Genomic DNA, 26,017 nt, shown 5'->3' with positions numbered 1-26,017 from the left:
GCCCTTCCTACCCAGCTGCCGCCTCCGTCCACTCTGGTCTTATCTATCTCCAGAGAAAGGTGCTCCATCGACAAGGCGGATGCTTCTTGTATGTCCAGCCTCTTTTTTTTTTTTTCCCCCCCACATTCATTTGCTCCCTCACATATGAGCACGACGGCTCAGCTAAGATCAGCCGTGTGTCGGCAAGCTCTCCTTCGGCCCTCCAGTGCTCCATTTACACTGCAGCGGAAGCTCACGGTGCAGACACACTGTTGCCCAAGATAAGAGCAATGTTTGCCACATGATTAGGATCTTCCAGTTACCATTAAAGGCGGTTTATCTGCTACCCTAACCCTCATTCACGCCTCCTGCTTGTTTGCAGCCTCTCCAGAGACAGTGATGGAGGTCACCGAGCCCGGAGTGAGGCAAAGGCAATAAAAATAGAAAAGCTAAATCGAAAGTCATTATTTATTTGGCAAATGTCTGATAAAACAGTAAAGCTCGCTTTGATAATGTACATACGCGGTATCGCAATGGTGAGTGGAAATGTAGAAAACTAACTACAAAACTTTTGAAGGTGACAAAAGGGTTTAACACATGGAGATGCAATTTCACTTTTTTTTATCACATTAATTTCAGATAAGCTTAATCTTAAAACATGCTAGATGTATAAGATCTAAAGGGAGAGTTAATCAGCATGATCTAAATACAATACATAAAGTTTCAACGTAAAGGGCATGGGTTAGCTGATTGCAGTGTGAAGTTGCGAGACAAATGCACCAACGGGAGTCAAATTTTCAGTACATTTCAATATTCAAGGCCTGTTATGAGGCTGTTGAGTCAGAAATGCCTGAGACTTTAAACGAATGGTGAACTATTAAAAGAATGTAACAAGTTTCAGACCTCAGCAACACACATCTGCTCAAACTCATCAAATGACATTTTGATGAGTTTCTTTATCTGATGTGAGGCAGAAAAAAGACAGGTTACCGGTGGGTTTGGACAATGTCACTTGGGCACTGCTAAAGAGGGCTGGGAGGGGCTTATATTTAAGGCTCTTTAATAACAAAAATACATTTTTGAAAAAAAAAAACAAAAAAAAACTTATTTTTAAATTACTTCATGAAAAGGTAGCTAGAATTTTTCCCCCTCCTTTTTAAAAACGATAATAAAAAAACACTAATCAATGGAAGAATTCATTGTCAGAAAAGTGTTTTGGATGTTTCCATTGGAGTTTCAGCTTCCTCGGTTATGAACTCCAGTTTTTTGAGGATTTTTGAGATCCCTAATTGTTAGCCCCCTCCAGATTTCAAACAAATCCTCAATCCAAAAATCCAATTAATACTGTACCCAGGTAGAAAAACACATGCGGATAAAATTAAATCATTGTAAATCCAAAGTGAGATGGGATAAGAATCCTTTTAGTATTAACTATAAAACACATATGCCACATTTGAACTGCTTCAAAAGTCATAAAATACATAAATTGTAAATTGACTAATTTCATAAAGCACAGTAAATAAATTATTACGTTCAGAATCATAATTTATATGTATATATTCTCACAATCACCTCAAAAATATTGATTAAAATTTGTAGGCATTGCATTTTAAAAGAGTCTACTGTACTGCTGCCACTTCTGTTTTTATATCTTGTAATGGGATAAACAAAACAACATGTTCTCTTATATTTTGCTTTAATGCATTAAATCAGATAATCTTTTCCCCCTTGGATTCCAAACACATTATCTTATAAAGGACAAACAGCACTTTATTTATCTTTAATGGTTGAAGTGTTCTACATTTAATTTGTGGATTAAAACAAAGCTTACACAAACAAGTCTAAAGTGTTAGTTTTTCTTTAAAGGAAAAGAGGAATCAAGTTAAATTAGAGCAGGAAGAGTGGAAATGAAGGAAAACCAGAAATCAGTCTTTGCCGACAGAAGCCTGATTATCTCGAGCAAAAGCTCCCATCTCCATTCACAATGGATGAAACTGTTAAAGTGGTTGGGTAGATAAATTCAATTTATGGCAACATAGATGACGATTCCAATCATTTCTAATTGACTTTGCACTCACCTGTATTCCAGTGAGAATCGCGTCAGCTCCGTGGTGTTGTGGATCCATTTAAACTCCAGCGGCCAGCTTCCCTCCGCCATGCAGGTCAGCACCAAGCGGTTGCGCTCCAGGTGCAGCTGGCTGCGCACTGGTTCCGTCTTGAAATAGGGAGGCACATCATCTGTGGGAAAATTAGGGGAACAAGAAAATTAGGATTATAGGACAGTTTGTAAAAAGACATTGTGCTTCTAAATAAGGTTGATAAAAAAATAACACCTGAATGAAGGACACCCACTCCTAAATTTCACATTTACTTTTTTTCCCCTATGAAGAACAAATTTACACATGATGATACAGTGTGGGAGATATCCTCAACCAAGAACATTTATTATTATTATTTTTCTTTTTTTCATGATTCTCACACAAAGCAAGCATGTGGCATTTTTTCAAAACCTTTTACATGATACATTTTACAGTTGATTATTTAACTTATTCAGCTGTTAAAAATATATTCCACAAACAAAGCCTGGGACCTCGTCACGCACACTTTGCAGAAAGAGCTGCACAGATTCAGAGCTCAGGTAGGACAATCTGTTGAAACGGCGACTATTAGTGACACGCTCCACAAAACTGGCAAAAATAGAAAAGTGAAAAGTAGAAAGCTATTTTGAAATAATTGACGTTTCCAGTTAACAATGCAGAGGAGATGAAGCAAATGTGCCGAAGGTGTTCAGAGGCTGGAATGTAACTTTTTGGCTTTACTGCAGGTGGTGGAAAACTAATGCTGCACATTGTTTTGAGCACAGTGGAACAAGGCGGTAGCAGGACAAGGAACCATGGATGCTTTTCTTTGGCGGCGTTAGGGAAGATGTGAGATTGAACTGAAAAATGGAGACGCATCTAAAACATACAGGATGGGGATACTTAAGGTCCAGATTTGGGAACCACTGCTTTAGATCAAAGCATGTTCCTGTGTCAAAATGACCCAGTCAATTTCCAGATCTAAACCCAGTGGAGGCTTGACTTCACAACTGATGTCCACAAAAACTCTCTATCCAGACTGAGCTTGATTTATTTTACCAAGTATAAAATGTCAAAGTCTCTACATATGAAAAGTGGCTACGATGTATCGCAGTCGACCTTAAATGGCAAGTATTGACTTGAGGTGTTGAATGCAAATTCAAACCACACTTTTTATATCTTTATTTAACAGTTGTAGACTTCTGTTTGAGTTTATTGCTGGTCCATCACATAAAACCCCAATAATATTCATTGCATCTTGCATTAGAAAAGCCTTTCACACTTCAGATGAAAACTCCTTCCTCACCACGTCCCATTTGCGGGTACTTAATCCCCCACGATGCACTGCTGCTTGTGCTGCTTGATTTTTGACTCGCTCACAGAGAGACCGCGACGCCCAGCTAACAGCGGAGAGCGAGCGAGGCATGAAGTTATGAAGCGCCGGTCCTGCGTCTTGGTGCTCCGTGTGTTTCTGTGTCAGTAACTCACTGGCACAGCGCACCGCTCACCCTCTGAGCTGCGCCGAAGCAGACACCAGAGGAGAGGCGCCAAGGAGGAGGTGTGAAATCCTTTGATCATCCTTTTGACTCTGCTCCGTTTCGCTCCGTCTTTCCCCTCTTGTTGCGATTCCTCCAACATGCTCTGTTGAGTGTGAAGGCACGGGTGGAGGCAGGCCGGTGGAACGTCTCTGGAGGGCGAACGTGGCGGCGACGCCGATTTTTATATCTCAATCAAAGGCGCCTCGGAGGGAAGCTGTCAGCCTCCCTCTTGGTTCCAATAGCTCATCCTTTATAAACGGTGTAAAAATGGAGAGCTTACTTGATCATCATTGTAAATATAGAACACATTAATTGGATGGTTGGATAGTATAATTATCAAATTGACTGATAATCAGGCATTGAAATTAAACTGTCAAAATGATCTATAGTGCTGATATTTGGTTCCTCTATCCCGCCACGGCAAAACTCACTGGAGGTAGAAGGATAAGAGTGAAGGAATGAGGATGAATATATGAGATGAAAGTTAAACAAAGTGAGGGACAAAAGATGATTTATAAGCCTCTCTACCAGTTATAGATTTAGATGTACTACTTGTGGAAGTAATGGCTTAATTCCACCGCTTTCTAAAAGGAATTTAAATGCACAGCAGTCTGTAGGGTACAGTTTTCTTTTAAGGTTGTAAGATATTTAAGGTTTGTTTCTGTGAGAAAGATGAACTGTAATTTGTATCACGGCTCATCCTCTGCTAATGTGGACTGACTAAGGGCAATAAGAGCATGAGCTTTATTTTAAAGGGTTCCTATACAATGAAACAGCAGGATATATAAGGATGGAGCATCTGACCAGTTCACTCTGGATGTGCTGTGTTCGATGTGCTGTTTCTGAAATGTAGATCAGAAAACAATGACAATTTTCCATCTCGACTTTTATCTCTCATGTATTTGTTCATCAATTAAAATTCAGAACCTGCTGCTGTGATATGGCTCCGCAAGTTTAAAAATATTTCAGCTGCGTTGCAATTGAAATATCGCTGGTTGTAAATTATTCTCTACAGGTGCATTTCCTCAGGCCCTGACAACTGAAGGCATCGAAACACTTTTATAGAAGTCTGGATGGCTAAATAAATAGGGGCCCAATTCAAAGCATGTTTGGCAACATGAAAGGGTTGCCAAACATGATAAATTATCTTTTATCTCAACTTCTCATTTAGAGCCATGTAGAAAGTGGCAGGACTCGCTGATGTGGCACATTTATGACGCAAAATGGAGTAAACTAGAACATTGTTCAAGTATTTCCATTCATGTTTTGATGAAGGTTGAAAAGCTAAATATATTTCTACAAGTTAAACAGTTTCAGTAACTGTTCTTGATTAAAAAAGAAAGCTTTTATATATATATAATTTCCCTTACTGGAGTAATTTAATCATAGGCAGACTCTATTTTATGTAGTTTTTTGCTGTACTTATGACTTTAGCAGATGACTTTAATGCTTTTTTATTAATCTTCATCTTGCATCTTCCACTGCATATTGCCAGGAGGTGGATACATTTATGGGCTTACCTGGAGTTAAATTAGATGTAAAACCCAGGAACGTCCATGAGGAAATTTTGTCATGTCCACTGTTAAGAATGGTGAAGAATCTATGATACTTTTGTCTGATATTGTTCCAAATGTCCTGGAACAATAGCAATGAGATCTCTCCAAAAATACTTTTCAAATAAGAATCTGATGGTCTAAGAAACTATTTTACTTGAGACACAAATCAGAACTTCAACTTCATTTTCTTTGGTGGACGAAGAGACAGAAAAACTTTTTGCACGTGACTGCAGTATATACTCTGTAAATTTAACCTAATTAACAGGATGTTGTTTATGCAAGGGAAGCTATGACCCATCCAGATTTATTTTTATGTCAATCTAGAGGAGCAGCAAAGACCGTCATTTTTTTTTTCTTTGATTGTGAACTCATCTGCTCCTATTAAAATGTAATCGTGGGTGATACATCAAAGACACACAACAGATATCAAAACGAGAGAGATAAGCTTCAGAAGTATATTTATCTCCATGAATTAATATTGAATATTCATAAACGCCAGCAACCTACTGAAGCATATTCGTTAGATGCTCCTTGGTTTGACTCCTGACTTTTTGCAACCCGGTGTGATGATAATAAATATTTATAGAGACTTCAAGAAGACGGAGCGGATTCGATAAAATACCACAACATATTGACCCATCAGATTCAGCTCACATTGCTACCTTGTGTTCTTTTAGTTCAAAATTGGGCCCTTTGCCATTCTGAAAGTGCTCTGTTCTGTGAAATTCCGATCCCTTGCGCTAGTCAAACACGAAGAAAGCCTCCGCACGGCGGAAGTCAAAACAAAACAAAAAAAGCCCACTACTGGAGCGAGGTCTCAAGTCAGAGCAAAAACAAGAGAATGGACAACTGAAGTGCGGCAAAAACTAACACAAAGATAGAATAAAAAAAATGAAGCAAATGATGGAAGACAATAAATGTATTGCTTACACGCCCTAGCTAATATGCGAGGTCTTTGTAATGTAACATAATTAGACCTTAATCAATCATTTTTAGCTATTGTATAATTCAATAAAAAAAGAGCATTTTTTAAAGGAAAATCTTGTTTCTGTGTGCAAAGTAAATTCATGTAAGCATCCAAAATAGATAGCAGGCTTGGAAAAGCTCTATTGAAAAAGTATAAAACTTAATAAAATTTTATAGGGTGGCTAATAGCTTTGACCTCAACTGCATACAAATATATAGACATATATTTATGTATATGGAAATACACACAGTCTGTTCTTGTATGTATAAGAACAGAATATGATGAATACTACATTCACTACAAGATAGTTAATGTTCAAATGTTTTGCAAATATTCACTCATTTGGAATTTGATGCCTGAAACACATTCAGGACAGGGGCAACAAAAGACTGGGAAATTTAGGAATGGTCAGAAAACACTCGTTTTGAACATTCCACAGATTACCAGGTCAGTTGGAAACAAGCGAGTGTCCTGGTGGGATATAGAGGGAGCATCCACAATGAGCTCAGTAATTCACAAGCAAGAATACGGCGAGGTTCACTAGTCTGTGAAAAACTGGACAAACAGTCCAACAGCTTAAAAACAATGTTTCCCAACATTACAATTCTAAAAAAAAAAGGGAATTTCTTCATCTGCTGTCCATAATATGATCTAAAGATTCAGAAAACCTGGAGAAATCTCCGCAAGTAAGCGACAAGGCTGAAAACCAACACTGAATGCATGAATCTCACCACATGGGCTCAGGAACATTTCAGAAAACCGTTGTCAGTGAACACAGTTCATCACTATGGGCAAACAACGCAAGTTAAAAATCCACCGTCAAAAGCGAAAGCCGCATGTCAACAACACCCAGAAACAATGCTGGATTCTCTTGGCCCGATCTCATCTGAGATGGACTGACGAGTCCACATTTCAAATTGTTTTTTGGAAATCACAGGCATCTCGTCTCTTTGGGGCAAAGAGGGAAAAGACTGTCCAGATCGCCATCAGTGAAAAGTTTAAAAGTATATTCTAATGCACTTATTTCAACTTCTTCCCTGTGTGCTTCCTTCTCAACACATATGCATTAGCTTATGGCAGGGACGGCTCATTTGCATGCCGCTCAGCCTGGAGGATTCTCCCAGCGGCCCTGGCCCAGGTCGACTCATAGCTGGGACATGTTAGTTTGTGCGCCCCATGCACAGGTTAGTGTGTCACCATCACAACCAGTTCTGAAGAACACGGTCTATTAAATCAGCTCACTCATTAATGAGAACGGTCTCAGGTACAAATGCATGCCCCTGGGTGAGAATTTATAACTTGGAGAGGCACTTGATAAAATAACAAGCTACACACATATACTCACATACTATATATATATATATATATATATATATACACCAGTAAATGGAATGTTATAATTAAATAAAGTGAATTAAGGCTTGAAAACATAAGCCTGTGTATAATTAATCTGTATAATGTGTTTTAGATACCGAACACTGGGGAATGTTAAATCTAAAATGTCAACTTAAATTCCTTTTAATATCCTGCAGCCGGATGAATCCATAACCTGCATTAAATAAATAAACAGATCTGCTATTTAAAGTGAAATCCTTCACAAATAGAGGAATTATGTTTGCTTTATTAACTTCCACTCTGGGTGACCTGAACGGAGCCAAACGTAGGTGTGAAGTTGCTCACCAGGAGCCAAAGTTTCCTTTTCTCAGACCAATTTCAGAGGTGGTCTGCGCCGTGCCACACTGCGCGAGTAGGTGTACCAAAGATCCTCCAAACATGTCTGAGACGTTGACCGGCTTTACCATTGATGCATTTTCCCAGACGGTGCACGCCGAGTGCAAAATGCGGTGCAGAAATTTTCACAGAGAAGTATTTTCCAGTTACCCGAGGACTGCGGTGGCGCCCGTGTGTATCCATCGCCCTCCTAGCTCAGTCCTCCTGGGACCAGCACTATCGGACGTGGCAAACATATTTCAGGTACAGCCTGGGGGCCCCGCAACACATACAGACAAACTGCTGGCAGTCCCAACGAGCTACGCATCGAATACTAATGTGCTCCCTGAATGTATGCCTGGATGTGAGTGGAAAAGTGTATGTATGTGATTTGTTTATATTTCTTTGCGCAATGTGTGTTCCACTTTGATGGCAGGTGTCAAAATGTGTTTGTGATGCTGATGAGGATGGAAGTTTGCTGGTGGTCTGACTGTGCTGCTAATGGTCCCGCTGGGTGTGAAAATCTGTTCCACTGTCTGTCTTTATTTAGCACACTGGTCTGGCCCTCTCGCTGAGTGTGTGCGTGCGAGCGCGCGTGTGTGAGTGTTTTTGAGTGTGAACACTGGATGGGAATGGCTCCAAAGTGTGGCTGAATATGTATGTCGGCACAGAGCTGTAAATTTTCTGTGTGTATCTGCTGCATACTTGAGAGAAGGGTTTGGCAGACGAGCGTGTGGTGAGTGCTGTCTGATATTTTACGGTTCCCTAAGAGACAATCAAATCCAGGCCAGCTGCTGGTTTTTTTTTTTGTTTTTTTTTTCCAACACGCAGATAAACTGTACATATGACTGAAATTATTGTACACTCATCAGTTGACTGCCATTCTGCTTTCATGAACAAATGTTAGCACTTTCTGGTAAATTGATGCTTCAGTAATGACTTCTCCTCCTTGTCTGTGGCTCAGCAGCAGACAGAAGACCGTCCTACGACAAAACTGGTCCGTTTTCTCCAAGATCCTGGTCTTTATCAGTCCAAAGCCACAACATGCTGTGGTCAGAATAATTTGACTCAGCAGCAAAACACGATTGACAAGTGTACTTTACATTCACCGCAATCTTTTGGCAATCTATTTTGTGAAACAAACATTGATCTAAGTTGACAAATTCAAAATCAGTTTTTGCTAATAAACTCATTGGGAAAAAGTGAGGAATGTAGAAGGAATAGTGCGACTTGGACATAAACTGGTATGCATGAAAACTGTTTTATGCTTACACTGGTTACCTACAACTGTTGGCTTTACTCCTGAAAGTACAAACTAGGAATTCTTAAAAAAAAAAAAAAAGAAAAAGAACTGGAGAGAAATTGTACCAGCTCAATGCCGATTTACAGATATTCCAAGAGGTTATTCCAAATTCAACACAAAATTACAGTTTGAATGACTAATGAGAGAACACATTTATAAAACCCCTTCATGCCAAGACTCTTCAGTATGTAGATCACCCTTTTGCTGTAGGGATCTGTAGAAAATATGGTTCATAGCCAAATACCAGCTGTTAGCATTAGCATAATTCCTGTGGAATCTCAGCTCAATCCTGGTGGGCTGAAGGACATCAGAGGAAGCAAAAATTAGTGTATTAAAGACTGCATGTGTTAAATAAGCCATATTTAGGAACAAACGAAAAAGCCGCAAGTGTTAGGTGATGTGCTGCTGGAACTGTCTTGACCGAGTTTAACCCCAGGCGTGGGAGGTGGGATATCATCGAGAAAAGAGAAAATTATCTTCAACGTCACATGCAAGTGAATACGATGGCGGGTCTTGGATTAATGGTCAAGCCATAGCAGCAAGAAAGAGCGTAATCTCTGCCGATTCCTGATTCACTAAACATGCTTAAAAGTAATGCCAAATTTCCTAGGAGCACAATTAACAGTTTATGTTTTTCTGGTGCTTTTGCATCACTTTCTAATGCAACCTTGAGAAACAGTCCGTGTCACCTGCATCAAAGTCTGCCACAATGTAAATCAGTTTAATCCTCATGAAATGAATTCTTATTTTATAGCACTGTCAAGCTACTGAGTAAAAAAAAAAAAACATTTTATTAACTTCAATAACATATCAACAGCACCTCTGTATCAGCCAAGTCGAGACATCCCAAAGTACCAGAATGTTGTTTTGTTAAAATAGATTTTTTTTTAAAATTATGTTGAATTTTCTTATGTATTGCTTTATTACTCCTTATTTATTGCATTTTGTAACCTGCTGCAGTTTCAAAACTTGGTTTTGAACCTCAGAAGCAGTTTGATTAATCAATAGTCGTATTACCTCAGAGTCGATTAAATTACTGGAATTCACTGGCCTACAGCAGACATGAAATTCACTACAATAACTTCCTATGAATAATGAAAAGCTTATTTGCCATGTTTGCACAAAGATGTAAATGTTCTCTCCGTCTTACTGTTTTTATTATGCAATATATGGGGGAAAAGAACCTGCGTATTGGATAAAAATCAATAAATCGGGCTAAAATATGAGAAGTCTTTTAGTGGAGTGGTTAGGAGGATAGATGCTGTGAATTTACAAGTCTATCTATAGTAATAGGCTGGCTCTGTCACTTACCTTCCAAAGCTAAACTATTCCAATGTCAGCACAAAAAAAGCACGTTTAATTTCAGTTTTTTTTTTATTCAGCTCAACTTTTAAAGTATTAAAAGTAATTTCATGGTTCTATACACAATAAACTGGACAACGATTTTAGAATGTACTGTACAAATGGCACCCATCTGACTCAGCTAGCAGGGTTCAAACCACCAAGACCAACAACCAGGGAGAAGGTAAACAAAGAAAAACGTATCACCTCAGAGGAAAGATGGTAAATATTAGCTGTAAAAATGAAAGTATATACCTGTTACCCCATCTAATATATGCTTTCCAGTCTCAGTTACAAAGACCTGTCTCCTCTGTTGGTGAACTGTTATACAAGTGTGTGTGAGCGTGTGTGTGTTTTGTGTGTGTGTTGTTGTGATTGCATGCAAAGTCAGGACCAAGCTGGTTTAATTTCCCACAAGATCCAGAAATAAAAATCTCCTTAGCGATGGAGTGTGCGGCACAGTACACTGAGCATATTATGTTATTATGATTATGAAGGCAAATCAATTTCTGTAATGTGGGACACAAAGCTGAGAGGCAGCTCATGTGTCAGGATCATATGACTAAAAGTCCTGCACGACACAAACAAAGATAATATTACGTAGCTTTGCTCCGTTTAGGTGCTTTAATTTAAAAATCCATGTGCTTGGAGTAAGTGGTGCCTTGTTATAACACTTAGTCTCCTTAAACGTACATAGCTGGTAGTTAGTGCTGTTAGAAAACAACATAAATGAGACTAGAATGAAAGGTAAATAGTTTCATGAAACAAGAAAAACGTCATGTTAATTTTATTGAAAAAGCCACAGACAGGACAGCAACTCCTATTAACAGGGAGAAGACCACTTGATGAAATTAAAACCGAGGAACAGGAAAAAAGGAAATGGAAACAAAAACCTCAAAGGAATTAATAGTCAACTAGGAACTTAAAAGTTGTTACTTCTCCACTCCATTATTTCTGAATTTGTAAAAGAATAAATAAAAAAATTCACAAACCTTGATAAAAGGAGGGGGTATTAATGATTATTACAATTCAAGAAATCAACGTTTGTCAAAATGTTGCATTTAAAATTGGAGAAAGATGCAACAAAAGTTCTGTTTTAAATGGTAAGACCTTTTTTAGTTTATGACATGAGAGCAAAAGAATGTAGGGGTGTGTTAGGCTTCATGACTGTAAATATTAGAGAGATACAGCTATTTTGTGAATTACAAGAGGATGCCGTACTAGTGAAAATAAATAAATAAAAACAATTACCAGATTTGGTGAGTATGAAAATGTTCAGGAATTTTTGGCTCTGAAAGAGCCATGCTCATTCAAGACAATAGTACACAAAGCAAAATGAGTCACATTTGACGGTCAGGCCTAATTATGAAACTCTATATTAAACATGGGGATTATCCGCAGTTCTTCTCTGAAAAGTTCCCGTCTCCTCAGTAACGTATAGACATGCCACAGCTGGGAACTGACAGACAAACCACAAGAAGGGAGGAAAGACTGTATAGAAAGTAAAGCAGCCCACTCTAAGCAACACACACGCAAACACACACGCGTACACCTGTACACTAGCGACTATCACACTGATGCAAACTATCGACACCCAGGTGTTGAGGAGTGTTTGCCAAACTCCCTCCAGACCCACGGGGTAGATATCTTTTCAGCTCGATGTGCAAATGAACTAAGCAAAAGTGTTGCTCATGTGATGACATGTCGCACAAAAAAAATTACACATTTCACACTCGTCTCTTCACACTTGTCTCAAGGATCATCGCTGCATCTCAGTCAATCATGTAACGGGACTTATTTTCATCCTACCATCCTCCTACAGTGGATATGTAGCATTCATAGTAATTTAATTGTTTTAAAATGTGCAAACGAGAAGGCAAGAAGCGAGTGTAAGTGCTTTCTGCCCATGCGGCGTTGCCATGGAGTCACCATCACATACAAACAATTTTCTGTTGCTCATTTGTGTGTCCTCTCCTGTGTAATGTGTGACATGTAGAGACTTTTTTCATACTTAGATTGTGTTTTGCTACAATAAACAGCCCAATGGACGGAGGCAGACATCTGTCCTATTAGAGAGTGGTTGATTTGTGTTTTTTTTTGTGTGTGTGATAGTGCCATGTGTATTTTATAGCTTTGGTATAGCAACAATGTCAGTGATAACAATTCATTAAACATGTTAAAATAAAATAGTCTGGGTTTTACAAGAAATCTTTGGAAGTGTGCCTCAGATAAATATGAAACGTTCTCTCAAAATCTTACCACCAACGTGTGACAAGATGGAAATTTCTCAGACTAAACGGGATATTTGTGATCAAAGAGTCACAGACTGAATCGCTGCCTCCCAATGTGGAACTGGACACAGAGCCGGAAAACAAAGTGGCTCGAGAAACTACTTACTGTAAAAGAAGAGAAATTTGGGGATAATTGCGTAAATTGCCACTTAGTGAGGATGATTAGAACAACTGATGGCTGAGGTAGTTTGACGGGGAAGCCATTATCCAGCATCTCACCACTTGTTCACCGCAGAGTGCAGCAGGAAGCAATTCCACTTCACACTCATGTTAGTGGGCTTTAATTCACAAGAATGGGCTTTTTAATTTGCCTTTCTTAATACTACATTATGTCTTTCGGTAGTTTTATTTTGTGTGTGTGTTTCTTGGAAATGTAATTACGCGAGGCCTTGAAAAAAACACAAACACCTCTTGAGACTTTTGTAGATTGCTGAAAAATACAGCCATAAACTTTGATGCATTTCATTGAGACTTTATGCGGCGAGCCAATGCAAATTAGAGAGGAATTGCAATGTGAAGTGAGAGGGATTTTTATTTTTAGAAATACGAACACAAAACACTAAAATGGTGTTATGTGTACAGCCCTTTGAGTAAATATGTTCTAGAACATCTTTACTGCAAATCTGTAAGTGTATTTGCAGTTTTTACACTCCTTATTTGTAGTCAGTGGTGTTTTCACATCCACACATTTACACACAACTATGCAGGCAATTGTAATTTTTTAAAGTTATCCTCAAATGAACATTTCTTTGAATTTTATTGAATAAACTATTCAGTATTTTTTTTTTTTACTATGCTGGAAATGCAATCTTACAGTATCATCTTTTATTATGATTTTCTGTTTTTATATTTTTACCTTTATGTTATTTTGCATCCCTCTATTTGCCTGGCACTTTGCATCTCGTACACTTGAATTTCCCCACTCAGGCACAGTGCATGTTATTTCTGCTCCATTCTATAGTTCCAAGTCTTTTATGTGATGTCTCTGACAGAACTGCTCAAAAAGAGATAAAATTCTTATGCAAATACGTTTTTACAAAATGGTTGTAGACAGGTCCGATAAAGGGCATCTATGAAAATCAGTTTTTATGTCTTTCATTTGTCTTTATTTTTCATTTCTTTGATCTGCTGGAACAGAAAGCAGAGGTTTGTTGCTGTGATGTGACAAAATAAAAAAACAAAAAATAAAAACATGAGCGGTCCCTTGCATACATTTTCACCTTTTGCATTATGTTTCATTATGTACATTTCTATATTAGTGCTTCTTTCATTTCGAACAACAAGCAACTGGTTACCATTTCCCAGGATACTGGGCTCTTGTTAATCATGCCATCTTTATAATTCCTGTCTCTGTTGGAAGTATTGTCTTTTTCCTCGTATACTGTGAGCTGTGTACATATAAATTTTGAGGTCTTCTTCCATCACCTTGCAAAATATGCACTAATGGTATGACCTCCCTTTTTCAATAAACATGATAATTGTCTGTCCCCTGTCTTTACTCACCTAATGAAGGGCATATCTAATTTAAGAGAAAGGAACAAAGGTCTCTGGTTTTTACTGCTCAGCAAGCCAATTAGCTCGCTCTTATCTTACTTTACACATTTTTGTTTGACCTGCTGCAACGTTTTCACAGAGCAATCACCGCTGGCCCATGCCCTCTACTTGCTTCCACTGGCTAACTATGCATGTTTAAGGAGACAGTTAGCACCAGAAGGGAACCTATGATTAGATAATAACTAAACATAAATGCTTTCTGCTATTGAACTCAAAAAAGCAAACAGATAAAAAAAACTCCAACAACTTTATCTTAACTCCTTATAGGAGAAGTCCGAAAGTCTGATTGGGAGTGTGTATACAAAACCCTACTATAATCTCTCATACTGCTTCAGGGGCCTAAATTTGGTCTCTCTTTGTGTTTGTTGCTTTGGTCACAGAATGAGACCTCAATTTGGCTATTCAACAAATCTGTAATCTTTCATTAATGACTCTCTGGTTTTCCGCATTATTTACAAGAAGGCCACAGCTTATTGTGTCCACGCAGTCAGGTCGCTGGAAACTACTGGTGGGTTGGGGAGGTGGGATAACGCATAAAAGAGGAGGATGAAAAGATGAAAGTGGGTTGGAGGGGCACGGTGATTATAAGAGCGGAGGAAAAAAAAAAAAAAAACATTCGCTACACTTCATAATAAAGTCCGAGGATTAGGTTATGGGGGAAAACAAGGGTCTTATTTACATCACTGCACACAGAAACTCTAAGCCATCAGCTTCGGGTGGGCATTAGGATGGGATATATTTTCTTGCAATGGACCCTGCAGGCTCTGGACAGACAGTTTACTGTCATATTTTTTTTTTTCCTGAACTCTGCAAGGCAATCTGCTTTTTGAGAAAGTAGTGGAGAAAAATGTTGCACTCAGAAAATGGGGTTCTTTCACTCTAGGACTGCAAAAATTGGCAAGGCAGAACAAAATTGGACATAGTGCAGATATAGAACCATAAAGACAAATTGTTCTCTACTGTGTTATGAATGCATGTTTGAGCATTATCTGTTCAGCGTGTGTATGTGCGTGTGTGTGTGTGTGTGTCTGGTGTAGGGCGACATTATTAACAAGCTGGAAACATTTAAGATAACCATCAATATTCAGGAAATTCATCCAAGATCAAGCAAGATCATACTATTCATGAGGAAAGACTGAACAAATATTGCTCGGTTAGGGTGTTTCCCCAAATAAAACTTCTTTTCTCTAAAGAATATGGCAGAATAACTTATATTTGCAAAGTTGCATCTGAACAAATCAATTACATTCTGGAACAATGTCCTTCAGATAGCTGAGACAAAATATATGTATTTGGTCATAACACACAGCGTTATATGTGGTAACAGCAAACACAGCATTTTAGCACAAAGGGTTTTATAAGAACAATTAAGCATGGGGGTGGAGGAAAAATATAATTCTGGATGTTTTGCGGCCACAGAAAATAGGGAGCTGACAACCAAGAAGGTAACATTTGCATAACTTTGTGTTTTCGAGTCAAATGTGACGTCACATATAGAAGCTAAACTCTGTCACTAATAAAATTATCCCAAGACAAATCTGAAAATTTCTAACAAAATGGTTGAAAAAGAAAAGTATCACAGTGCTGCAAGGAAATGCGGGCTAATATTTCCTCCACCACGATTTGAGAGTATGATTCAAAAAAAGGAACTAATTGATGATCCAGCTGATTTTTCTTTTTTTTAAAAAGCACATCTTTTTCAATTCAATGGTTGTTCAATAAATAATGACAGTGTGAAATTGTGTTTTGTACTCTTGAGGATTAATTTGTATAATTTACAATATGAGACAAATCTGAAAGTTTTTCTGCATGTAAAACCCTAGAAATAAAGGAGGATGTACTTTCATTTTACTTTCATTGTATAAAAACCTAAGTTTAAATAAACATCCAGTACAACCTAGTTAACTTTTTTTTTTCATCCCTTGAGTACTTCAATCTGATGAAGAACAAACAAAATCAAGTAGAAAAACTGTCAGCCTTAAATGTAATCTTCTGGCAGGGCTTGATTCTTGTTAAAACACAAAATTCAACTTCAGAAGTTCAAACCATTAGAAACCTAGGTTTCCTTGCACACTTTAATCTTAGTTTTCTCTCGCAAAGTGCTCGTGCACACTTAGCCACCCTTCAGAAAAGTACACCGAGATCTGTCAAATGTTCAGTAGCAGACTGGGGAAAAATCCACAAAGCATTCTGTATGTGTAGGAGGATCTGTGTAAGGTTGTTTTTTTTGTTTTTTTAAAAAAAGCAAGCTAGAGACTCTTGGGATGACGCCAGTGAAGACAGATATGTCTTGCTGTGTGTAACTTATCATCAGCAGATAGGATAAAAGAACAAGATGTGGCTAAGATGGATAGAATGATGCGTCTACAGCTGCTTGCTGCTGAGATTTAGGAGGCTCTAAAGAGGTTATCGAAAATAGTTTTCTTTTTTCTACATCCTTTAAGGAGCCAAGTATTGGCTGCGTTTCAGATAGAAGGAGAGAGAGAGAGAGAGAGAGAGAGAGAGAGAAAGTTTTGAAGTCCAAAAAACATAGCATTTCTCTTTGGGGTTGTGTTATTTTTCTTCTTTTTGTTCCCTTTTAAATTCAGTTGAGGTTAAGCTGAACGATTTTTTTTTTCACAACAGAGCTGCTGAGAGCATACACATAAAAGTGTTTAATGCTCAGGTGAAAATACTATCCAAAATTGCAATTTTTCTTGAATACTTGAAAGGAAATCTGTCAAATTAATTGAAAAGATTTCAGTAGTTCAATATAAGAAGTGAAACTCGCATATTATACAGTATATATTCATTGGACAAAATTATGGCTTACTGCCAGTTAAATATAAAAAGTGTTTTCTCGCAATTAGAATATTACATTAAACCAATAAAGATATGTTTAGTATAGTGATGCTATATTATGTCATATGCAATTACAGGGAAGATTACTTGACAAATGTCTTGCGGACATTCACTGTTACCGTCCACAAACAGAGAAAACCATACAAGTTTGTGTAAAGTCAGCTTGTTTGGCAATGGATTGTTGTATCCAAGTATACTGATGTAAAGTTGAGTGGGAAAAAAAAAAATTGCGGTACAAAAAGATGCACAAGCAACAGGGATAACCACAGCCTATGTACGATCAGCTTCTGATAAATCAGCATTAACATCTATTTCTACACATCAACTAAGCATTTGCTGCTGCTGGATGCAAAGATGCAGTGCAATACTCCAATTTAATTCACACAGAATAAAATCCCATAAGGTAAACAAAATTGACTGTAAATTGTTATATTTACTGCCTCACAGTATCATTAATCAGTAAACTTTTTTTTCTAACGATGGTGAACGATGTAGCAATTTTGAAGAAAACAAAGTCAGATGATCGGTTTTTCCAAATGTACGTTTTTAACTCGAGTCTTCATGCAAAGTTTTAGTTATTAAAATGAATACATGCCAAAGTGAATGCAAACAGGTGTATACACATAATAGTTATTGTTATTTGGACAGAATGTGTGTATTGCACAATAAGTAGAACGGGATCTTGCATCTCAGTGAGATTGCTTGTGTAGGAGAGGATAAATACTGGATAAAAAAAAATGTAAGGAAACTATCCTGCTTCTGTATTTTTAAACATGGGTCATGAATCACCCAGCACATCATTTCTAGCTTCTGGTGGTAAATAAAAAATACAAAATGTTACTACTTGTGGCCTTTTTTTAAGCAACTATATCAGAAAAGACATGGGAAACATTAGGTACATCAGTGCCTAAATGTGGATTTCATAAAACCAAGTTACAGGAAACTTAAAATAACGAGGTCAATAATCAATGCTAATCTACAGCAGGGCTAAGACAACATGAACAATGTGTGGAGCTGTGACCGGAAGAAGGATGGTGGCAGCCGTCGACTCTCTCTACCTCTTTTTCCTCCAACTTTCTCCCCAGTCTGTTTCTCTGGTGACTTCTGTGTCATTACTGTGAATCTCAGGTGATTGACAGCTTCCTCAAATGGAAGGGTATTGAGAGAGCTGTGAGTGACATACTCTCTTCCCACCTCCACAACCAAGCCAACCATTGTGTGATGGACGTCTGTCTCCAAAAGTGGATACTCAAAACACGTGCTCTATTTAGTCTTTTATTAATTTTTTCCTCAAAAAAATTAAAAGAGGGAATAGACTTCATATTCTCTAAAGGGTGCAATTCAAGACAGAAATAGGCTGTTCTTCTGCTTTGCATTTGAACTGTGCAATGTATGTATGTAAAAGTGTTTTGGGGGAAATCTGCAAAAATATAGGCTCCGGTCACACAGAGCCAGTCAAACAGTAAAGTTTTGTAAATGATTGAGAAGAAAATGTGTGTCCAAACAACAGGATGCAGCACCACAGAAAACGCTTTAGGTATGCCACAAACGACATACACACACCACACACACACACACAAAAAACACAGACCACCACCAAAGGGCACCATGGTTGTTATTTGTGAGAGTGGAGCATGCAGGTCGCAGCGAGAGATGGATCCATGACGTCATCATTTCAAAAAAGACACAGCTTGCATGTACACTCTGAACCATGAAACCAGCGTTAGAAAATGTTCCACTGTCTGACCTGTTTTTCAAAAAGGGGTCTTTTCTGGTCTCCGAAAATGCCAGATCTATGTGGACGCACGTATATTTACCGATATGCAGATCAATAGCTAACATAGGGTTAAGTGTCTTCCCCGTGGTCACCTAAGAGCGTCCGGCAAAACAACTCGCAGCTTTCCTACAGAACCAATAAAAAGCTGCGGACAATTACGAAGTTGAAGAAAATAACACATGGTCATTTGAAGTGCTTACAAGAAATCTGAGGAAGGTGACAGGCAAGTCAATTTGTTTGAGTCAATACTTTGCTTAACCACCTTTTGATGCAATAACGCCTGCGAGCTTTTGGGAGTACGTCTTTACCAGCTTTGCAGGCAGAAGCTTAGATTTCTTAATATTTTTTCCTGCACAAGTCTGCTGAGTCCACAACATGACTAGAAGCAAATTGTAAACAACTTCCTCTGGTTTTCTTTCAACAATTTATTTTTTTAGTCTCTTTCATAAAAGCTGTAGAGTGCATCACCAATAGCCCTCTTCTTGACAGGTCGCCATGCCCTCAACTTTCAAATTTTTATTTTTAAAAAGAAAAAAAACAAAATCAATTATTTTTTTCTTCCACTTTTCAGACGTATGCACATGTTGGCCTGTCAAATAAAACCCTAATGGAATCCATTGACGGTCGGCTTTTACCAGAAACGTTCAATGTGTTTGAACGGTTTTGTAAGGCACTGCAAACAAAAAAAATAAAAATAAATCTTTCCAGTATATTAAAGAGCATTTTTAGAACATGTACCATGGTAAAATTATTCACTGACTGTGGAAGCTATGACTTATTGATCGTGCAAAAGCTCCTGCCTACAAACAGTTGCGACATTCTGGTCTTGCGCATTTTGGGTGACGCAGCAGTCTTGTGATGAATGGGCAGATGTACGACAAGCTGCATTCTGACAAGGGCCTCAAGTGTCCCCCGCCTAATGACACTGTGAACAGAGCCGCGACTGGACCATCCATCAAAGGTCCTACACCCAGACCTGTTTATGATGAGATCACACCACCTTTGAGAAATGCAGAGCCTCACCTGTCCCTTTAGTCATCCTAAGCCCATTCTCCATTTCCTATTATCAGTGACCTGTTGCCCCCTTCCCACCATTTGTTTCCCTTTCTATTAGCAGCTCTTAGCACCATCCTTTGAGTAATTTCTTTAACGGATTTTTGTCTTTCACATAGGAAATTAAATTGTTGAATTCGATACATGAACTATTGTACGATCATCATTAATTTTAGGTAAAAATAATAAAAATAAAAATTAGCACATTTACTTTCCCCCCCTTTGACCACAGTTTCTGTTATAACACAGTACTAATATGTCATAAAAAATACTTTGCCAAAATGGATTTGCAGTACAAGTGGTCAGAAAATTACCGGGGTTGTAAACAAACCAGGAGATCAGGTCCCACTTTAATTAGAGGATAAAATCTAATGGGAGCACCTATTTGCCAGTAATCATCCAGTATAGCACAGGAAAAATGGGAAAGCTAGTTGAGTAGCAAACTGTATTATAAGTTAGCAGCCAAACAGCTGCCTGGTGAAATGCTAGAGCATAAAAGTCCACCTTGTGTGGCTCAAACACTGAACAGTCAGGGTGATTTCACGGGGAATGTTTGAACCGAGTCAAACTAGAAATTGAAATTGCTAGCAAATGTTCTCTAAAAAGCAGCTGAACATATTTGCATTAAGGTTACATACTTAATCTTAGTAGTGCAGCTTGAGAACGCTAAAATCTTTAAACATTTATTAGAGGACAAACGCACAGGTCTTGAAAAATGAAGAGCCTCTCTGGTAGTTTCACAAATAAACTGAACAAAAGAAGACGAGCCCAGCAAGCTTCTAATAACATTGAATTCGAAAACAATACAAAACTCTTTGAAAATTCTTGAATTAATATAATTTACAACAACATTTAATTTCCCTCTGAGACCAATAATGCATTTTTCTATTTGAATTTCAAGCAGAAAATGGTTTTGGTCAGGTATGCAAGTTTATTCTGTATGTTTGAGCTTGACTTGTTCACAAATATATGTTAGCAAATAATAACCAATTATCAATGATTGCATTTAAAATTAGTCAGTTAAATCAGATTCCACCAAATCTGCATTGAAACGTCATGATGTTCTTAAGGGACGACCTTGCTCTTTGCCTGCATGATGAGTTAGAGCCTCTGAATTGTTCATTCATGAGGCACCAGCAGGACAAAGTTTTCTGTTTGACAACTGTTAACAAGCACCACAGGCACTAATTGTTAACTTAGGCTGGGCTTTATGGAGCCAGATTTTCTGATCTGTTCACAGGTCCACTCCACAGCCATGCACTGCACAACTTCAGTGGAGGAGAGGCAGAGTAGGAAATTGATGTGGCGTTTGAGGCATAGTGGCACTGCAAAACAACAGTCTGCTGCTCGGGGCGAGCGCAACAGTTCACCCCAGTGGGCCACTAACTTCTCGGCCCAGCAGAGAAACCCCCAGTAGTCCCATCTACCAGTCGGCCCTTTCACAGAGTAATGCGCACAAACCCTATTTGAAAAATTGTATTTGGGCAAAGCAGACCACCTTGGGCCACAATGACATAGTTGAAAAGGAGAAGCACTGAAACCCAGTTACATCATTTTCATGGTCAAGCAAAAAATGAGTGGTTAAACATACAGGAAGAGGCGTGATAAAAGCTTGGGAGAAAATTCCCCTATGTACATCGTCGTAGTATTTTTTGAGAGGAGAGCAAGTGTCGTTTCTAATATCAAATAAAACTAAATCAAATTTCTGGTCAAATTATCTAACATGGCCTAACTTTAGTTTTTTTTTTTGCATTCCAAAACATTTTGCGTTTCAACAGGGGTGTGTAGACTTTTGTGAACCGCTGTACATAGTAGGTGTTGTATCTGCGTTTGGTGAATCTCCCATTTTCTGTCTCTTTCTCATCTACATGAATCAACCCTTAGCTGCTGGTCACGGCCTGTTGTCTGAAAAGCAACAGTAAGTAGGTAGGAAAAGCAGGAGAGGAACAAAAATGTTGTCTAATTGTCCTGCCTTGCTCCGTCGCTGAAGGTCAGAGCCATCCCTCACTGTCACCAGCAGCACCGCCGCGACAGGTAAGGCACTTGTGATTGACATCCTATCAGCTGACGTTTTGCATGCGGTGATTAACCACGTTCACAAAAAGCATATGCAAATGCAAACACACCGCTGCGCCCCGGCGCAGTGTTACAGCAAGCCTGACAGCACTTGCAACTCTTGAGCACCCCTGCCCGTCTTCTCACACAAGTATACACACAAGCTGCTGCACCGCTTCTGCTTCATATATCAGGTCTGCGCTCGCCGTCGCCGTCTCCCCCACAGTGCCCTGAAAAGACACGCTGCTTTTTTTTTTTTTCCTTCTTCTCTCGCCTCGTACAGAAGATGTTCAGGTGCAAACCGGCATGTGTTCACCGTCGCATCAAAATAGTACAGCCTTGTCTGCCTGCCAGGGAGAATAATGCCTCCTTTTAACAGAATACATGGAAATGTCTCTGTGTAGTCAACTTACAATTGTCCTGTGTTAGCCTCTTCTTTCTAATGCACTACCAGCAACCGCATTACAGTGAGAATGTGGACGGTGATCCTCATACAGAGATGCAAAAATGGATACAGAGTGGGTGCTTGAGGACAAAGTGCCAGTAGACAATCTGAGTCCTTGAGCCTAACAACAGCATTGGTAGCGTCAACATTTTGTACAGACTGCCATAACCTACTGAGAAACAGTCAAAGCACTTTATTTCTTTTTCAGTGGAGATGCTATGCTCACGTAGAAATCTTAAGTCACTCTTATTTTGATAATCCACATTATTGGTTTAATACAAATTGGTTCAAGAACAGGATCAGATAGGGGACGTAAGATTTAGTCACTTTGTGGGGGTAAAACCACTACGCTGCAGAAAAGAAGAAAAAAAATGAAGCAACTGAAAACTTGGAGAAAAAAAAGCTTAAACATTAATATGATAAATGTTCTTTTAAATGTTCTTTTTTTTTAAGTTGAACTTTTAATTAAAGCCTGCCCGACTTCGGCACCTTAAACAACTTCTCTGATACACTGTAGTGCGTAACTGAAGTGTAAAGGACATAATATATATTTTCAATTTGTTTCTTACAAAAAAAAGAAAAGAAAAAAGAAAAGTGTGGCTTGCATTTAAAATTAGACTCAGTCAATACTTTGTGGAACATTTTGCAGCAGTTGATTAAAAGTTTGAGAGATTTTTTTGTTTGAATAACTGATTTTTGCAATAAAAAAAAGAAAGAAAAAGAAACGGGTTAGATTTAGATTAGACTGAGACAGTCTATGAGAAATAGTTAACTTTTTCTACAACGCTTAATTGAACATAGGCCTGGAATTTGACTAGGCCATTCTAACATATGAAAATGCAGTGATTTGAGCAATTACTTGCAAGCTCTACAAGTTTAAACTCTGAAATGCTTATTGCCATTGTATCCGCAATATGCAATCTCTAACAGTTTTTCATGAAGGGCTACCCTGCATTTAGCTCCGTATTTCAATAAAACAACTTGGATCAGTTATCTCTGGTTAAAACCAAACAATAACAACAAGACAAAAGAATCCCACAGCATGATGCTGCCAACACTATGTCTCATAATTATGTGGTCAGAACCCCATTGCTATATGGGTTGTGCAGATTCAGTTTTCAGCTTTTATGTTGGCAAATTATATATATATATATATATATATATATATATATATATATATATATATTTACGTACATATATGTAACTAAGAGACATCTTCCAATTATTAATAAAATAATCAGAATTTGAAGTATTTCTCCTTGCATTTTTGTTCTTCAAAGGCTCACACTGCTACATAGCCACTGAAAAACAGCCCCCCAAAACCAGACAGGTGTCCTTCAGTACAATTAGTTCAGCATAGCATGTCTATTCTTCCCAGCTGCACCAGGCTTCTCTCATGATGCAGATCAGAGCCAAAGACAGTCCTATGATCCATTGTCCGGACAAGAGGAGTGCTCTCATTGTATAAAGCAGCAGAGAGGCCTTTGCCAAGATGGCCAAGTGGGATGAAAAGAAGGGCTCGGGTTTTTTCAAAGCAAATCACCAAAAGGATCTTCCTCCTGCCATTTATCACACAGATGGGGGCAAATGATGAAGGCTCCTTGTCTTCCTTTGCTTTGTGCCCTCCCTCCACCAATTTCCCTACTTTGCTTGTGTTTGCATTAATCACTTTGCTCCTTTTGTGCTCAGATTTCCAGGCTGTCCTTTTCTTTACTCATTTAATTAATTTCCGTAATGATAAAGATGTGTTGTGCAGGAGGAGTAAAAAAATTAAACATTTACCTCACAGTTTGGTACATCTTATGTCTTTGTGTATGGGGGGGCAAAGGAAGAGATTTGCACTTCTAGACACTGACAAGTTTGCCAATTATCCTTTTGTAAAATACTCCGTGCTTATTGGACAAAGAGAATCTGTAAACATCTTTTTTCAAGTTTTGCCAAAGACTCAATTAAATTTACTAGACCAATATAAAACACAAATATACTTGGATCAAAACCATGTAGCAGTCAGTCCCTTGTATCGCCACGGATTTTCAGTTGTGTCCTGCTTGTTGATTGGCTCTTTAACAAACCAGGGAAAGCTTCACAGAACAGCTATAGTTATACCACTTAGCACACAGGGGGACAACACTCTCTAAATAGGTGACGTAGGTAATTGATCACATATGAGTGCGAACAGAAAACAAGAAGGTCAAAGGATACAGTAAGCATTACTGAAATAAAGAAGCTAAATCCTCGTAGCATCGATTTTTAGACTGAGGCTAGGTCTAAAACAACCAAAGTGAAGTGACTGCTAATTGAATGTTTCTATGTACAATGCAGCGCAACCTCATTTTAATGAATGAAAAATGTTTTCAGGGTAACCTTGGTGTGTGGCATTTAATAATAATACAGCTTATGATAAGGAGAGAGACTGGTACGGATCTGAGGCCTCTGGTCTCACACTGCTCAAGGTCATTAGTGCTAATGCCACAGTTTTTGCCATCTGCTGAGATTGTTTACACTTGCCTAGATAATTAGCTCCTAATTAGAAGTGGATGGTGGGGAGTATAGGCTGCTCGGTGTGTGCATAAATAAGTCCGTGCATGTTTGTGTGTTTAAGAAATGGCATGTGTGTTCTTCCTTTCAGTTGTTGAAAAGGCAGGTGAACTAAAGAAATTACAAGTTTGCTGTTAACACACGGAGAGGGAGTGAATTTGTATTATTGCATTTTCTCATGTGATTAAAGCCACTAATATAACAGAAGATACGATTTCTAAAAACTGCCATGCCAATAACTGAATTACACAGTTAACGACATTTACTATTGTTTGTTACACGTGACACAGTGGGATGCACGATTATGAAGAAAGTCTTTTTTTTATTATAAAAAAAGGGTTTTAGAAGGCAAGCAGTAGCACATGACTTAAAAAGGAAATACAAATTATAATAAGAGAACATAACATTTCATAGTTCTGCTTGACAAGAGTATTTCTAAAACAAAGAGTGACTTGGGAAAACATGTCAGCAGAAAATCATTTCTTTGCCCTACTTTTATATTTAATGGAATGCAAATTATTAGCAGTCAGATAAAGTACAGACCAGACTGACATTTATTTTTTTTTTTTAACCACAATGCATTAACACAGACCAAATGCAGGATTTCATGACACATTTCCAGCGTCATCAGTCCAGATGAACAGGTATTAGACAAATGGATAACTGAACAGCAGACGGACGGATCAAGAGATAAGTTGTTAAATGGACAGAAGAACAGATGCATGAAAAGATAGATAGAAAAGAAATAATAGTTCAAAATGACATAATGGAAAAATACTTGGTGGATGGACAGACTAATTAGTAGACAAAAAGATGTGCATGTAGATGGATGACATATAAGTGAATAAAAAGATGGAAACATGGATAGATGTTAGGCAAATAAGTTGAGGGGTGATTTTATGCAACCCTCAACAACAGAATGGTAAACAAAGTCTAGAAATACAATTCCCTTAGTCATCAAAACATGACTAAAACACAGAAAACAGAAAAT

General features: G+C 38.2%; 1 protein-coding gene across 6 annotated transcripts in view; it reads right to left on the bottom strand.

Annotated features, from left to right (window-relative positions):
• sdk2b (sidekick cell adhesion molecule 2b) overlaps positions 1–26,017 on the bottom strand; it is a 308,341-nt gene that overhangs the window by 103,310 nt on the left and 179,014 nt on the right. For all 6 annotated transcript variants that reach the window (XM_081601026.1, XM_081601024.1, XM_081601027.1 and 3 more), the window contains exon 2: positions 2,058–2,217. In XM_081601026.1, coding sequence (XP_081457152.1) covers positions 2,058–2,217 — 160 coding nt within the window. The remainder of the gene's footprint in view (positions 1–2,057; positions 2,218–26,017) is intronic.

Source organism: Poecilia reticulata, chromosome 19 (assembly GCF_904066995.2).
Source record: "Poecilia reticulata chromosome 19, P_reticulata-male-v2, whole genome shotgun sequence".
Classification (NCBI taxonomy): Eukaryota; Metazoa; Chordata; class Actinopteri; order Cyprinodontiformes; family Poeciliidae; genus Poecilia; species Poecilia reticulata.
Note: the sequence above shows the minus strand (reverse complement) of the source record. Positions and strands in the feature narration are given on the sequence as shown.